The sequence below is a fragment of the Grampus griseus genome, assembly GCF_964374135.1.
Source record: "Grampus griseus genome assembly, chromosome: 18".
NCBI classification, from domain to species: Eukaryota; Metazoa; Chordata; class Mammalia; order Artiodactyla; family Delphinidae; genus Grampus; species Grampus griseus.
The window spans coordinates 28,476,022-28,494,164 of record NC_139012.1 but is presented as its reverse complement, the minus strand read 5'-3'; the positions used below and the strand labels follow the sequence as shown (position 1 = coordinate 28,494,164).

General features: G+C 40.2%; 1 protein-coding gene across 2 annotated transcripts in view; it reads right to left on the bottom strand.

Annotated features, from left to right (window-relative positions):
* MYCBP2 (MYC binding protein 2) overlaps positions 1–17,415 on the bottom strand; it is a gene marked incomplete at its 5' end in the record, with an annotated part of 273,021 nt that extends 255,606 nt beyond the window's left edge. For both annotated transcript variants that reach the window (XM_082675380.1, XM_082675381.1), the window contains one exon: positions 17,114–17,415. In XM_082675380.1, coding sequence (XP_082531506.1) covers positions 17,114–17,415 — 302 coding nt within the window. The remainder of the gene's footprint in view (positions 1–17,113) is intronic.
* Between the last annotated feature and the right edge of the window lie 728 nt (positions 17,416–18,143).

The window sequence follows — 18,143 nt, the reverse complement described above, 5'->3', positions numbered from 1 at the left end:
AGTCACTTCAAAATCCCACCACTACCCATTTAGCTCAGAGCACATAATCTAACCCTCTACTTAATTGTTGAAAGGGACATCATTTAGAATGTACTACTTCCTTTACCTTCCTTTCACCCACCTCAAAATAATCTCCATGAGGGCCTTACTCCATTAATTGTCCTCACTCTCTCTTTTTCGCTCATTATTCCTGCTCTTCTCCCTTAGCCTACCAGCTTACGAGGACAGAATTTAGAGACATACAGCACAGGTTCAAATGCAGGCTCTGTCATTTATTAGCTCTGTGATCTTGGGAAGGTTAATCAACTGCTCTGTGCCTCAGTCGACTCATCTGTAAAATAGGACTTATCCCATTAGATTATGAGGCACTTACAGTTATGCTTACTATTAATAAGTGCTAAACAAATTTTATTTCTTTTTATTACCATGCTAAAGTGTCTACTGTGGTTTGGGTTTCCCCAAAAGCAGACATGATTTAAGGATTCAAGAACAAGTAGTTGTTCGAGAGATGATCCAGGAAAAACACTGATAGGGGAAATCAGAAGTGAAATAGGGAAGGGAAGGCAGTCAAGAAAGAGTGTATTATTAAGCCAGTTACCCTGATGGGCAACCAGAGTGTGATCCTACTGGAGAACTCTAATGGATGGTATAGAACACAGCTCAGTTATCCCAAAGAAGAGATGTGAAAACGAGGTATTTATCCACCATATCCCCATCCATCAGTGGCTGAAAGCCTTTCTGACAGCATTAACTCCCTGGCATTTCTGGCTTGCCCTGCACACAGGCCAAGCATGTCTCTATGGCCAGTAAGAAAGTTCTCAGGCAGAAATTCATAAATGTAAGTAGACAATATCGAGATGAAAGCCAAAGAAATATGGCTAGGACACTAAGAACATCTGCTACAGTGTCTCTTATCCAAAAGATAGATTAATTCTTTGTCCCCTTCCTCAAGCTACCATCTTCCTTCTTTCCCTCTAAACACTAATTTCTAAATGCTGTACTCCCTTCTCCGTCTAACCTCAATTCACTTTCCCACTGAATGTGACTTTCTTAGCCTTCTGAAAAAAGGAGGTGGGGGTGAGTGAGTGTTAGGTCATTATCATCTCTTAATGCCAACTTCAAGATGATGTCTCAGACTTCTGTTTAGCTGACCTATAGGAAAAGAGTCAGTATGTAAGTGACAGTATGCTCATGAGGAGCCTCTGAATATACTGTACATAATATATTTCAGACAGGATTGAGAGACTCCTAGCAGGAGACTTTTCAAAATACAGGTCTAGAGACCAAGAGAAAGGTTTTAGCTACAAACCACAGACCAAGAAGTCCAAAACAATTAGGTAATTACTGAAATCAGAGGACTGACTGAAGTAACCCACAAAGAAAATGTAGAGAGAAAGGTGTCAAAAATGGCCTCCTGAGAAACTAGTTCTTCCTCCCTCCCTTAATACCTACAGGAAAGGCATTATTATTTCTGTATTTGACATCTAGTCACTTGCTATACCTGTCATTCTTTCATCATCTTTCTAACACCAAAATGTCTCTCAGATCTGTTCTATTTCATCTATTCCCATTGCCTTCTCTCAGGTTTTATTATCACTTGTCAGAACTACTACAATTGCTTCTTTAAAGGAACCCCTGCTTTGGGGATCTATGTCTTTTCATCCCTTATAGCACTGCTATAGACATTTTTATAAATTGAGAGTTTAACTCTATCACTTCTGTCCTCAAATAAAGCAATTCAGGAACATAGTAATCCAGTCCTAACATATCTTTCAGTCTCTTCTCCTACAGCCTTATTCTAACTTGTCCACTTCACCCACATTTTATTATTGCCAATATCTGTGTTTTACACTTCTTTGATTTTACCTCTATATTCACAACGTAGCTCCAGCAACTATTACTGTCTACACCTCTGGAGTCAGCAAACTATGGCCTGCAGTCCAAATCTAGCCTGCCACCTATTTTTGTAATACAATTATACTAGAACACGGTCACGCTCATTTGTTTAAATATTACCTATGGCTGCTTTCAAGCTGTAACAACAGAGTTGCAATAATTGCAAGGGAGACTAGAGAGCCTGCAAAGCATAAAGTATTTACTATCTGGCCCGTTACAGAACAAGTTTGCTGACCCTTCAAACACGGGACAACATCAAGCAGCCTCATGTGTGTATAAGTGGATTCCCAGAAGGAAATGCGAGAAACTAGGTTTGAAATAATATTGGAGGAAGTAAAGGCATAATGTGTGAAATTAAACAAAAATTATATCACACATATCTAAGGAGTTCAATGAACACCAAACACATGATAAACACACACTAAGAAAAAACATATTTAGGAAGAGCATGGTCAAATTGCTAAAACTCAAAAATAAAGAGAAAAATCTTAAAAGCAACCAGAGAAGGAATTTTGATTCCAGTATGGTGGCATAAACCAAATACAGTCTATCTTTCACACTGTTTACAACTATAAACTTTGGGCAAAATACAAAAAAAAAAAAAAAAAAAAGAAAGAAAGAAAGAAAAAAATTATTTGAGGACTCTGAAAAGGAAACAAAAGCATATTGTGGAGGGGAGTCAAACTTGGAAAAATGACCCACAGGATAGTGAGCTTCCCGGCTCGGCTATTTTCTTCTCCTTTCTCTAACAGCTTTGCTCTAAGGCCAGGAAGCAATCACTGCATACAGAGAGCAGCAACACAGAAGTTAAAACTCCAAGAGAAACCCTATCTTTCTGGCCACAGGAATTGGGGAAAGGGGCTCCTGCATGCTGGAGAATGTGGAGAAAATCCTGGAAGGGAGAAAGATTGGAGAAAGGGATTCTCTTATCCTGCCTATAAGCCCACGTAAGTCTTAGGCTTGCTCTGGAGCTGCACAGGTATGAGACAAACCCATACCAACATAGCAAAGTCTCTGAGAATTAAAAACCACCACCCACAAAAGGCAAGACCAAATTTGCAATCTGAAGCTAAAGGGGTTGAGAGTCGGCTAAAAGAAACAAAGATCAACACTCCAGAGAATTATGGTAAGACCCAGAGTTTTCAAAACAAACACTCATAATGTACAAGATACAATCCAAAATGTTCGCAATGCAAAAAGAAAATGTGATAAATTTCAAGGGAAGAAACAATTAACAGATGCCAACCCTGAAATGATCCACATGTTATAATTATCCAACAGTACCTTTAAAGCAACTATTATAAATATGCTCCGTGAAGTAAAGGCAAACACAGTTGAACTGAACAGGAAAAAATTCTCAGAAGACAAAGAGAAATTATTTAAAAAATGAGCCAAATGTAAATTTAAAAACTGAACAATGCAGTATGTGAAATAAAATTCACCTGGATCAGCTCAATAAATGAATGAAGGTGAGAGAGAAAAGAGTCTGTGAACTTGAAAATGGATCAATAAAAATTATCCAATCTGAAGAACAAAGAGGAAACAAATTGACAATAGAAAAAATAGTCAGAGACTTGTGGGACAATCTCAAAAGTTTTGTTTGGAATCTTAGCAGGGAAAAAGACAGAAACTCGAGCAGAATATTTTAAGAAACAATGGCAGAAAGCATCCCAAATTTGGTAAAAGACAAATTTATAGATTCAAGAAGCTGAGCATTTTCCAAAGAGGAGAAACTCAAAGAAAATAAAGACCAGATACAACAAATCTAACTGCTGAAGAACAAAAACAAAAAAATTCTTGAAAGCAGATAAAGAAAAATGACATACTACATAAAGGGAAATAAAATTTGAATTACCAAAGGTTTGTCATCAGAAATCATAATGGTGAAAAGACAGTGGAACAACATCATGAAAATGCTAAAAGGAAATAAGCTTTTACTCAGAAGTCTATGTTCCCCTAAAACATCCTTTAAAAATAAAAGCAAAATAAAGACACTCTCAGAGGAAGGAAAAAAAAGAGAGTTTATCCCCAGTAGACTAGTTTATAAGAAATGCTAAAGTAAGTCCTTTAAGCTGAAAGGAAATGTAGCATCTTCTGGAATGAAGGAAGAGTAACAGAAATAATAAATATATAGGTAAACATAAAATACTTTTTTCCTTTAATTTCTTTAAAATATGTATGACTGTTGACAGCAAAAATTATAATACTGCATAGTGAGGTTTTCAAAGTGTGCAGCCATAACATACATAAGAGCTGTAACATAAAGGAGGGAGTGGGATGTAGCAGAGGGGAAAAAAAATCATCTGTATGTTTGTAAGGTTTCTCTATTTTAAGTGAAGCAGTACAATAGTAACTCTAAGTAGGTTGTGAAAGGGTAGGTTATCTATATTGTAATCCCTAGGGCATTAAAAATTAATACAAAAAGATAGAGCCAAAAAGTCCAATAGCTACATTAAAATGGAATACTAAAGAATAATCTAAGAGAAGGTAGAAAAGGAGTAAGAGAGGAATGAAGAACAAAGAGGGAAAGAGAAGACAATAAAATGGTAGACCTAAAGTCAACCATATCAATGATTAATCACATTAAATATTAATGGTCTAAACTCTCCAAATAAAAGGCAAAGATTGACAGAATGGATTAAAAAAAAAAAAAAGCAAAATCCTATGTGTACTGCCCAAAGGAGAGAAACTTTAAATATAAAAACATAGATAGGGCTTCCTTGGTGGCACAGTGGTTGAGAGTCCGCCTGCCGATGCAGGGGACACAGGTTTGTGCCCCGGTCCGGGAAGATCCCACATGCCGCGGAGCAGCTGGGCCCGTGAGCTATGGCCGCTGAGCCTGCGCATCCGGAGCCTGTGCTCCGCAATGGGAGAGACCACAACAGTGAGAGGCCCGCCTACCGCAAAAAAAAAAAAAAAAAAAACATAGATAGATCAAAAGTAAATGGACAGAAATAAATTCACCAGGCACACAGTAAGCCTAAGAAATCTGAACAGGCTATTTTAATATCAGATAAAGTAATTTCAAGACAAAGAGTCTTACTGGAGATAAAGAAACATGTATCATAATGAAATAAAAGAATAATTTATCAGGAGGTTTTAACAGTTATACAAATACATGTACATAATAGCAAAGCCCCAAATATATGAAGCTAAAACTGACAAAATTACAGGGACAAAGACAAATCCACAGTTACAATGGGATATTTTTAATACCCCTTTTCAGCAACTGACAGAACTAGACAAAAAATGAGTGTAGACATAAAAGAGCCAAACAACACTATCAACCAACTTTAACTACATGACATTAATAGAACTCTACATGCAAAAATGGCAGAACACATATTCTTTTCAAGTGCACGTGGTCTAATCACGAAGGTAGACCATATCCTGGGAGATAATGTGTATCTCAATAAATTTTAAAAGACTGAAATTATATAAAACGTCCATTGGAAAGTAATAATAATATACATTAAAAAATCAAATATATGAGGGTTAAATAAAATAATTCTAAGCAAGGCATGAATCAAAGATGAAATTACAAAGAAAATTAGAAAATATTTTAAGCTAAATGACAAAGAATATACTGAATATAAAAATTTGTGGGATGCAACTAAAGAAGTGCTTAGGTGAAAATCCATCACTTTAAATACCTATATTAGAAGACAAGAAAAATCTAAAATCAATGACCTAAGATTCCATCTTAAAAAACTAAAAAAGAAAAAACAGAGCAAAGTAAAAAAGAAGTAAATTATAATAAGAGGAAAGTCAATGAAATAGAAAATAAACCAATATTAGAGAAAATCAATAATGCCAAAAGTTGATTCTTTGAACTTATAAACAAAAATGACAAACTTCTAGCTAATCAAGGAAAAAAGAGAAAACACAAACATGAAGAATGAAAAAAGGATTATCCCCACAGAACCCCACAGACATTAGAGGATAATAAAAAGAATGCTATGAACAACTTTATGCCAAAAATCTCAACAATTTAAATGAAAGGACAAATTTCTCAAAAAAAAAAAAGTTACTGAAATTCACATGAGAAATAACCAAAAAATCTGAATATCCCTGTATCTATTAAAGAAAATGAATCTGTCAAAAGCCTCCCTCAAAGAAAATTCTAGGACCAGATGGTATCCCTAGTGAGTTCTGTCAAATATTCAAGAAGAAATAAGACCAATCTCATGCAAACTTTTTAAAAATACAGACAAGATTACTAAACAATTGGTTTTCTGAAACAAGGACAACTATAATACCAAAACCTGACAAAGACATTACCAAAAAAAAGATTATAGACCAATATCCTTCGTGAATATAAACCCCAAAATTCTTAACAAATAAAAGCAAATCAAAGTCAACAATACATCACATATGAGGTTTTATCCCAGGAATGCAAAGTTGACTTACCATTCAAAATTAATTAATTTAATTTTTCCTTTTATTCTCTTAATATATGATCATATTGATAAATGCAGAAAAAGCATTTGACAAAATTCAATACACATTTATGATAAAAACCATAAGCAAAATAGGAACAGTAAAGAACTTCCTCAAATTGGCAAAGGCCATCAAAATATCTACAGCTAATAGTGAAAGACAAAGAGACTACTTTGTCATTGTTTCTCCCTCACATTAGGAACAAGGAAGGATGCAACTTTCACCACTTCTATTCAACACTGAACAGAAGTAGAAAGGTTCTTGTCATTGGAATAAAGGTTGGGGGAGCACAGGGGTATCTGGAGATCAGAAAGAATGATGATATGATTTTACAGAACATCCCAGAGAATCTATAAAACAGTTAAAATTAATCCACAGCATTCACTACTGGTCACCTATTATACTACTAGCATTCACTTGCTTCAAATAAATTCTGGACAATGTTCCTGCAGAATTCTGGTTAGTCTCATTTCCTGGAGAAACCTTCCAGAGGAAGTAAAGTAGGACAAACTACAGCCTCCACCACTGGTTTCAGATGGTTTCAAGGCCAAAACTTATAGTCACAACCTCTTCTCTGCTAGTCATTCTGGATTCCCTTCATCTTTGGCTAGAATTTCCTGGTCCAGTTGGCTGATCCTGTGAGGTGGCCATCAGGCCTTTCTCATGTCCATTTACCATTCAAGTTGGAAAAGAAAGTACCAATAGACACCCAGTAGATCACCTGTGTGCCAAACTCCATGCTCCATTGCATAACAGCAGCCTCCTTCAGATGATCAGGTACATTAGCCCTGTCAAAATGGTGACTCCTTATCCTGGAAAAGAAGCACCAAATCCCACCGGTAGCAGTGTCTTAAAGTATAACAGGACTCTTACAGTGTCTCTGTTGAAAATGTTTCCCTTCGGAGAACCAGGACCTTTTAACCCCCAGTGCTCAGAGCTACAGAGATGGGAAGCATAAAGTCCCCAGTGGATCACTGACAGTGATGCTAAGTGGAGGCATCCCAATTTCCACGTGTTCTTCCTACTAGGAACACTGAAGGATAGGACCTTACGCTCATCATCAGTTGTGCCCTCAGAAGACTGTCTTACGGGGGCTTCCCTGGTGGCGCAGTGGTTGAGAGTCCGCCTGCCGATGCAGGGGACACGTGTCCCGGTCCGGGAGGATCCCACATGCCGCGGAGCGGCTGGGCCTGTGAGCCATGGCTGCTGAGCCTGCGCTCCGCAACGGGAGAGGCCACGACAGTGAGAGGCCCGCGTACCGCAAAAAAAAAAAAAAAAAAAGACTGTCTTACTATCTATCGGGTCAGCAGCTTCTGGGCAGTTATGGTGCACAACAGGACAAATGTATCTGTGGGATTCATTTGCTATAAAGTGGGTCCCTTACTCTGAAATGATGTTATGTGGCACCCTGTGCTGATGGATCACTCTGTAAGCCCTCAAATATGGGCACTGATTGAGCCCTGGCAAGTTGCAAAGGGAAACTCATAACACAGAATATGCATCAAATCCAGTCAAAATGAATCACGGTCCTTTCCAAGGCACAAGGACTGGTGGGTATCCTTGAAGGAAAGTTAGTCTCTGCTATTGTCAGGCTGGACATTCATCCGTTCAGTTGCTAGATCAGCACTGATGAACATAAATCCATTACTGGGCCCTTGCATAGCCATCATCAGTAATTTTTCCATAACCCTTGTAGGCCAAATGGAATAACCTAACAGTAGAGCTTATTATGTAATGAGATCCAAATAATTAATAAGAATTTACATTCTAACAACTTAGTAGCCATTTGAAAAATTAATACACATAAACTTAAAAAAAAATTTATATCTCACCTTAAATAACCACGATTACTTAATAATAGGACACTGCACATTCTAAGTACTGCACAACTTCTCAAACTTGTGCAGATTAAACATGTCACCCTCCTCTTCCACACTGATTTCTGTGCAGTGCTTTGTTGTATCACAGCAACAACCAAAAATTCAACTTTAAAAAGATATGACATCATCATGGGCTTCCCTGGTGGCGCAGTGGTTGAGAGTCTGCCTGCCGATGCAGGGGACACGGGTTCGTGACTCGGTCCGGGAAGATCCCACATGCCGCAGAGTGGCTGGGCCCGTGCGCCATGGCCGCTGAGCCTGCGCGTCCGGAGCCTGTGCTCCGCAAAGGGAGAGGCCACAACAGTGAGAGGCCCACGTATGGCAAAAAAAAAAAAAAGATATGACATCATCAAAAGGAGTGCAACAGGATCTAATGTAGAAACCGTGAACTACCTCAAGTTAGTAGTTTGTGACAGACATTTCTGTGTTTCCTTTAAAATTCTGAAATATCCCATGGTATTCTTGTGTGTCTGCTGGGGTGTTTGGGGGTGCCTCAGTGCAGTCTGGGAATCAATCTGTGTGTGCGTGCGTGCGTGTGTATATCGGCACCGCAGTCTCTCTCCTCCCTCAGCAGACCCAGCACGTCTCAGTAGGCTTTGTTGTGACTTAACTCTAGTTAGTTATTGGTTTGGTGATAGACAGCAGGGGAGAGGAGAATAGATGGGGTAGCAGGGGCAGCATAATCTTCAAGTAACTACCCTCTAGCCAGGAGAAGAAGGTCACTTCTGTAGGCTCAGAGGGTTCAGAGGAATTTGGGGTTTCAAGGTTTTCCAGTGCATCAACTCAGACGTCCCATCTTAAAAGCCAGGGTCTCATTCCTTCCTAACCAGAGGACAGACACGCTGGCTTAGCAGACTTGCTGAGAAATCAACCTGCCCTGGAGCTCTGCTACCCTTGAAATTAAATCTTGGGCCTAATCCTTAGCTTTTTCTTTCCTCCTACTGCAGAAGATGAGTTTCTTTACATGATACCAAAGAAAGAAATTACCTAACTTTCTCATTTTGCCCCCAATTACCTTCAGCCTTTCATTGTCTTTCTCCAACCTATGTCACTCACCAAACAGCCATCTGATTACACCGTCTGTATAATTAATAACTTCCCTAAATGTCTCAAAAGCCTAAGATACTGTACCCACAAATACTTTCTCTTCTACAGGAATGCCATTCCAATTTGTCACCACTGAAAGTTTTAACAGGTGCACAGCTACAGTGCATACAAAGGGTTATCAGTATCAGTGCTCCATCTACACCAGTAGCGGGGTTCTTACTGCTAGCCAGCCAGCAGATAATCTAGCTCCAAAATTCCATTTTGAAGACTACTTCCTCAGACCACTGCTGATACCACAACTGTCTTGGAAGAAAAAAGACTCTGAAATGAAGATCTGCACAACCGAAGTACTGGGGAATGCCCTCCAAATCAACGCCTGTGGGAGAGTAAAGGAAGTGAGACTAAACAGAGGAAGGAGTTGAATTGAAATGCAGTCACAGGAAGGCCTCAGCCAATCCATGGGGAGCTCTGGAGTTGCGATGGATCTTCAAAGTTGTCCTACCTTAGGACAAAAGGGCCAGGCATTCACACCCCCACACAGAATAGGCATTGGATGCAGGCTGATCCTGAAGAAAACGCAAGACTTTGAGGAAAGCAGGTCTGTTGGCTCACAGCAATGCCTGGAGAGACTCAGTTGCAATCAGTTTTAGCTGCCAAGATTCTCAATGGCTGGGGGAACTTGTAACTGAACAGAGGGACATGGGTGATGAACTAGAGAAACCACCACACCACTGCTAGACTATTATACCAAATGGGCTAATGAGGGGAGAAAATGAATCATTTACCCTGCTTTCTTAGGAGGAACTAAGTTTACCACCAGTTGATAAGGGAAAACTCTTCTTTGCAGAAGAGCATCAGCTACTAAATTCTATTTTAACAGAAATATAAAAATCATCATTTTGAAGCCCCTAATGAAATTACTGACTCAGTCAAGGATTATCAAAAGATGCTAAAACCGTTAGGTGAAAGATATTCACAGTGTGCCAAAGTTATTACCCATGATTACCTGCCTAATGCAAATGGAAGAAGCATACATTTACAGAAAAGAGACCTAGTGGGTACCATCTCATCCAAGTAATTCAAGTAACTAGACTGAGTATTATTAAACAATGAGACAACCTGAAAACCTCTGGATGGGATGCAATGTGCAGTAGTCAGCATTATATACAAAATATTCTTGCCAAAAAATGTTTAACCGAAACCTATTGAAGTTTTAAAGCCTAACTTCCATTTATAGGAAATATGGGGATAGATGACATAAAGGGGAACAGTATCTGGGGTCCTGTCCTTAAGGAGCTAGTTTTATAAGACATTCTAGAAAAGGTAAAATATCAGTGACAGAAAACTGGTCTGTGGTGGCCAGTGGCTAGGGGTAGGAAAAGGGTGTTAACTAAAGAAACTTTTTAGAATGATGGAAATATTCTATACTTGACTGTGATGGTTCGGAGACTCTTCAAATGGACACTTAAAAAGGGTGAATTTTATTATATGTAAATTAAACCTTGATTAACCTGTCCCCTCCCCCCAAAACCTGAATATTTAATCTATTCTTGAATGAAAAAGTGAGACTATTCTGACGATTTTTTAAAATAAATATCTTAAAATGCAAAACTATTTTTAAATTAACATTTTTATTTTCTTTTTAAGCTCAAAGGCAAGATCTTCTTTTATCTTGATCTAGGAAATGAATTCATTTCATATTTCTACCTGCTAATATGCCAACAGAGCAATTTTTGCCTTAAAATGTGTTTATATAGGATTCCATAGATGTAACAGCTATATGAAGCAAATTACTACCTATCCACAAATATACTGATTCGATCCTATATCACTTACTAAAACACTCCTACAATAATGTCTCTTCATAGCTCAAAACTGTCAGTGTCTCCTGAATAAAATCTAACTCTTACCCGGCAGTTCAAGCTGCCATACCCTCTGACCAAAGCCTCCACTTCCAGAATGAATTCCCACTGTTCTCCCTCATAACACCTACATTCTAGCTCTAACAGAATTCTTACCATTACCTACACACAAACTGTGCTTTCTCACCTCTTGCTCATGCTTTTGTACCAGCTCAGAATGCCATCCCTTGGTCACAATAGGCTATGCTTTCTTAGTCATTTCATTTAACACTTTTGTAAGTACCTGCCTTTGCACCTTTCACACCCATCCAGACAATAAACTCAACTAGAAACTGTCTTACAAATCTTTATAATGCCAATGGTTAGCACCAAGTATTAATCCCGGAATCTTTGATGGATTAACCTCTTCTAACCGAAATTCCATGCACCTGAAGGATGGGCTCAAATAGCATTTCTAACAAGAAAGAGATAAAGAAGCTGAAGGAAGTAAGTGGGTTTAGCTTGGAGAAGAAAAGCCACTTCCCATTTTAACCACAGTCCCCACTATTGTTTCCACTAACGGTGTTCTTCTACCACTTCAGCCCAGATACCCTGACTGTCTTTATCTCCCAGTCTATCAGTTCCCTCCTGGCATCACTTTCCTTTTTACCATATGTTCAATCTTTGTCACCAAAAACCTTCACTTTCTTTTTTTCTTAGATCTCCAGGCACACTTCAACCTTGAATCAACTAGCAGTTTTTTTCATTTCTCTTCTGAGTGGAAAAGCTTACAACATCATGCTGACTGGAATTTTAAATATGTGATTTTAATAATAATAACAGTAGTAGTAGTAGTAGTAGTAATACGACGACCACCAACAACAGCAGCTAACATTTAATGAGCACTTAACAATGTTCAGGCACAATGTCCTTTCAATAGCCCTATAAGGATACAAGTAAAGAAACAGACATGGAAATGCTAATTAATTTACCCATTTTAAGACAGAAAAAAGCAGAACTGAAATACTAAGACGGTCTGACTCCAGAGCAGATTTAGCCACCATGCTATGGTTCTTCCCAAATGCAATCAATGCTGTACTACCATTCCCACTAAGAACTGATCAAACATTCTTTTATTCATTTCCTAACAATCCCTTTCCTCAAGCAAATGTTCCAACTTTGATTCATTCCTACAAAAATGTATTTATTCAGTCACTGAATAAATGAAATAGTTATTCCCACATTCAACACAGTCATTGAGACCAAAACATAAAAGAATAAGACATGATCTCTGCCTTCTCTTTAAGTCCCCAAACTCCATCTGCCCCTTCACTCTCAGCAGAAATCATTAATTAATATTTATTAGCACTTAATGTGCCAAGCACTTTACATATACAGATTCATTCAATCTACAATACGATCCTCATTATTATTATTCCCATTCTACATAGAAGAAAACTGAGGCATAAAGAAAAGCAAAACAAAACAAGTGGGACTACATCAAACTAAAAAGCTTCTGCACAGCAAAGGAAAGCAACAAAAATGAAATGGCAACCTACCAAATGGGAGAAAATACTCGCAAACCATATACTACTGGTAAGGAGTCAGTATCTAAAATTAAGAACTCACACACCTCAATATCAAAAAACAACAAAAAGCAAACAAAAGAACACAAACAATCCGATTCAGAAAATGGAAACAGGCTCTGAATAAACATTTTTCCAAAAAAAGATACATGAATGGCCAACAGGTACATGAAAAGATGCTCAACATCACTAATCACTAGGAAAATGCAAATCAAAACTACAATGAAATATCATTTTACACTGTTAGAATGACTATTATCAAAAAGACAAGAAATAAAAAGTACTGGCAAGGATATGGAGAAAAGGGAACTCTTATGCACTGTTGGTGGGGATGTAAATTGATGCAGCCACTACGGAAAACAATAGGGAGGATCTTCAAAAAATTAAAAATAGAACTACCATGTGATCCAGAAATTTCACTTCTGAGAATATACTCAAAGGAAACGAAAACACTAACTTGAAAAGATATCTGCACCCCTATGCTCACTGCAGCATTATTTACAATACCCAAGAAGCCACCTAAATGTCCACTGATGGATGAATAAAGAAGGTGTGATATATATAATAAATGGGATATTATTCAGCCATAAAAAAGAGGGAAATCTTGCCATTTGCAACACCAAGAATGGATCTTGAGGGCATTATGGTAAGTGAAATAAGTCAGACAGAGAAAGACAAATATACCATATGATCTCACTTATAAGTGAAATCTAAAAAAAAAAAAAAAAAAAAAAACACAAAACAGAACTCATAGATACAGAGGAGAGATTCATGTTTGCCAGACGCAGGGGGTGGGAGATGGGCAAAGTGGGCAAAGGGAGTTGAAAGGTACAAAGAAAAACTTCCAGTTATAAAATAAATAAGTCATGGGGATGTAATGTACAGCATGGTGACTATAGTTAATAATACTAGACTGTATATTTGAAAGTTGCTAAGAGAGTAGATCTTAAAAGCTCTCACCTCAAGAAAAAAAAACTTTCAACTATGTGTGATGATGGATGTTAACTTGACTTTATGTGGTAGTCATTTCTCAAAATACGGAATGGTTACGTTGTACACCTACAACTGATAGAATGGTATATGCCAATTATATCTCAAAAATATTTTTTTAAGCAAAAAACTGAGGTATAGGAGTTATGTAATGCACCCAAGGTCACACAGCTAAAAAGTGGCAAAGCCAGGATCTAAAACCAGTCCAGCTTCAGAATCCAAGCATTCACTGCAAGGCCATCAAAGTCACTGATACCATTAGGCTGCCATCCCTTAACTTCTCTACCTACACCTAAAACATAATCCACAGTAATTAATTTATTCAACACTGACTGATAACTCACTCGCCTTGTTTTCATTCCTTGAACACAACCTTGTTTCTGCGTCAGAGACTAGATTTTCCTAGAACACCATTCCTCTAGTTCTGCCTTCCAATCATTACGACTCAACTTAAATGCCAACTCACAAAGAGACCCATCCTGACCACCCTACCTAAAATACACCCCCAGCCCCCGCCAACTACAAATCATCTATCACGTGCAACTGGGTTCATTCCCTTCATGGTTACTTATCACTACCTGAAATGATCAGTTGCTTATTTCTCCCCATTGGAGTGGAAGTTCCAAACAGAGTAGAGACCTAGTCTATCCTGCTCACTGTTACAGCTTCAGCACCTAAAACAGTGCCTGGCACACAGCAGGCACTGGATATTTACAGAACAGATGCCAAAAATTGTGCTAGACACTGGGATTACCAAAACGAATAGGATACAGTTCTTAATAAACTCCTAGTCTTTAGATTTATCCTCCCCTTCTATATTAAAGGATGACTAGCTCCTAACGTTTTTTTTAGTGTCTAACCTCTCCAACTGTCATGTTAAACCTGTCCCCGAGATCTCCCTTAGACTTCTCACCATCATTTAGCCCCTCTCTAACTTCTTTAATTTCTCCTTCTCCACTTACTGAATGTTTCGCACCCACCCTCCCATACTCAAATATCCTTCCCTCAACCATCTCCCCATTACCCCAAAATATCCCATTGACTCCGCAGCCCCATCTCTCTTCCACAGAATCTTGACCACTTCCTCAAAAGTCATCAGCGACCTGGAAAGTGTTCTCACTTTCTTCAACATTTATCCCTGTCGAGGACTTTCAATCCACTTTCTTAGGACCGGAGGTGCCACTGTCCCACAGTTCTCTTAATTTTTTAAATCCTTTTTCAGCTTCCTTCACTGTCTCCTTTCTCTCACAGCTTTAAACTTGATTCTCACTAGAATTTCACCCTCTATTCTTGCTCCATTCTCTGTCTCTGAAACATTTCATCTTCTCCTCTAACTCAACTACAAATAATTACATACAAATAATTACATCATTCATTCAGAACCGAAATCCCAGCTCCAATTTCCCCATTCATAGTTAATAAGAAATGTGACTGAATTCTTAAGCAAACCCTCAATAAAGAATAGCTGCAGGCCAAGACTTAGAAAAAATAATGTGAAGTATAATAAACAATCATGTTCTGAACGAGCACTAGAAGGCAATATCACACAACTTAAGGCTCGTTTCCATTAGTACTTCTTGAAATACAGTACTTGAATTAATTCTTCACTAATTTTAATTGACAGCTTGTACAAAAATTGACCAAAGACTAAAAATCATTCATAGACTTTATATATGTGGTTAATCTATATTAATTTTGTCTAAAACTGTTTATACAGTTCTAAATACACAGAAACTGTATTATTACACAAGTATAGTAGTACAGAGTTAAAACAGGGAACATACCAGTCACAAATTATTGCATAAGTCTGGAAACAACATACAAAATAAATTCAAATTCTTTGAGAGGAGTTTGTAAAGATGTACCTATGGTGCCATAATATACAGACTCACAGCTCTAAATGATACCTAATCATTAGAGCAAACTGTCTATTGAGATTTTTGTGCTATTTTCAAAAGCATCAGCAAGAAACAGACGTGCCATTGTGGCCTTCAGTTTACATAGCAAAGGGTAGTTAGTTACACACATTTTTATCAGTATGATAAAACTACTCAAGTTCCAATCCTGTAAACAATTATACACACGAGAAGAGTGGTTTACCCAGAAAACGTGTGAAGAAAGCTCCATCTTTACAACTCTCTGCAGTGGGTAAGAGCCACAGTACATACTGGTCAACCACAAACACCTGACTCACAGCCTAGCCCCTCTCACAATGAGAGAAAATGGCATCTGGTTATTACCGAACAAACTACATATTCAATAAATACAGTAAACTGTAACTTATTTGACAAAATCCTACTATGCTTTCCCTATGTATTGCAAGAAGGTGTGAGAAAAAAAAAGATGAAGCCAACTCCCAATTACCACTGCCAAAGGTAAGCTGGTGAAACAAGTCAGTCACCATCCTTCAAGGTATGTGGCATGTAAGAGCATGGAAAGGAAAACAACAGGAGAGCCTTAAGCAAAAAGACACCCACATTTTAAGAAAATGAAAATGGTTTAACATCTCCTCCATCGCGGGAGCTGAAGGTGCACCAAGCCTAGGAAGAGATCTAGGAGCCACTCAAATTTTCCAGTTGGTGTCAGTTGATCACTACACCAGCTGTCATATTTTGAAGTTCTTCAGGTTTCCCCTTTTCCCCATAAACCACCCTCCTGCACTCTAAAGCCGAAAAGTGGCAGAGGGAATAGAACAGAAGATGAAGGGAAATGGCCGATGGGACAACAGAACACAAGCACTGCTGCAACCACATCTATAGAGGACCAAAAGGTCCACTTATCAAAGTACAGCTCTAAAAATTTGTATCAGACAGCTTTCACAGCCACCTAAACCTCCAACTGCATCCCTTTCGCATAAATCTCTTAAATTGAAACCCCATGCCTTATCCTACAGGCTGATTATCTAAAACTCATCCTATATATATGACATTAACCTTAACCGATACCATCACCCCCCTCAGTGAAAGGCAGATTTTTTTTTTTAAGGGAGGCGGAGAGGTGAGGATGGAATGTCATGAAGGGGTGGGGGGAGGGGTTATGAGAAATACGTGCAAATACCATTGCGGCAGAGACACTGGGAACAACACTTCCCTCATCGCTCTTGCAAATTCTCTTGGTGCATTACCCTCTGCTCATCCCTCCTCCTTCTTCAACAATACATATACACGTGTCATAACCGACCCGCTCCACCACCATTTCTAGCATTACAAGCTCCCCTCCCACCCTCTCTTGCCCCCTACAAAGACAGTTACACACACTTAGAACAGAAACTGCCGCCACCGCACCCTCCTATCTCAATAAGTGATTCTACCACCTAGCATCAAGCGCTTGCTGAAAGACAGCTCAGTAAGTACGTATGTAGACAGACACACACACACACACACACGGGCGCACATGCAGCATGTGGCGCAACGAAGGGCACCCGGAGACGCACCTGGAGGCCGGGTGTCCAGCGCTGCTACCCCCCTGGTCCCTGTCACTGAGCGCAGCTGTGTAAATCCTCCGGTAGCGGTCGGCCAGGGCCCGGCCTGACAGCAGCAGCTGGTAGTGACCCCGGGAGTCCGCGGCCGGCAGCCCGAGCCCCAGCCCCGCGGCCGCCAAGGAGCCCTCGGAAACCGGCATGAACAGCGCCCCCGGCGCCGGGGAAGAAGAGATGGTGGCGGCAGGGAAGAATCCGTCCCCGCCGGCCCCCGAAGAGGCGGCGGCGGGAGAGGCTGTCGCTGCGCACATCATCATCCTCGCAGCCGCCGCCGCCTCGTCCCCGCGGGACGGGCAGGCAGACACGCGCGCGCACACACAGCCCTTTTCCAACGACGACGGCTCCGGCGGCGGCCTCTCGCTCCGTAGCAGGGAGACTACAAAGACAGAGACCTCCTCCTCCTCCTTCTTCTCCTCCTCCCCCCCGCGCTGCCCTCACCACTACTGGGGCCGCTCATCTATCCTCGCCACCCCGGGAGTATGAGGAGGAGGCGGTGCCGCCGCTGCTGCTGCTGCTGCCGCCGCCGCCGCCGCCACCGCTGCCACCGCCTGAGCCACCCGCAATGGGAAGCTGCCGGCCGCACTGGGCATGCGCCCCTCCTCGCACATGCTCAGTCACTTCGGCCCCGCTCCCTCCCCACCCCCTCTCCGCTACCACTCCCTCTGCCTCAGGCCTCTGGGCGTGAGGCCTGAGAGTCGGGCCGGATCTGAAAGAAGGCCGCTTCTCCGGGTTTTACTAGCAACTTGAGGAAGAGTAAGGAAAGTGCTGGGGAGGCTGTCAGCTACAACCAGTCGGCTTCAGGTACTGGGTTCCCTCCAGGTGGGAGAACTGGGACCTGAAAGATAGAGGCCCCCGTGCCCACCGCCAGAGGTTGACGGTACGCACTCCTGCTACCGTTCCCCAAAGTGTGTGCTGCCCGCGGAAGATGTACTGTGAATGGCGCTGGTTGAACTCAGAATTCTAGGCAGAGGAGCCCCGGCGAATT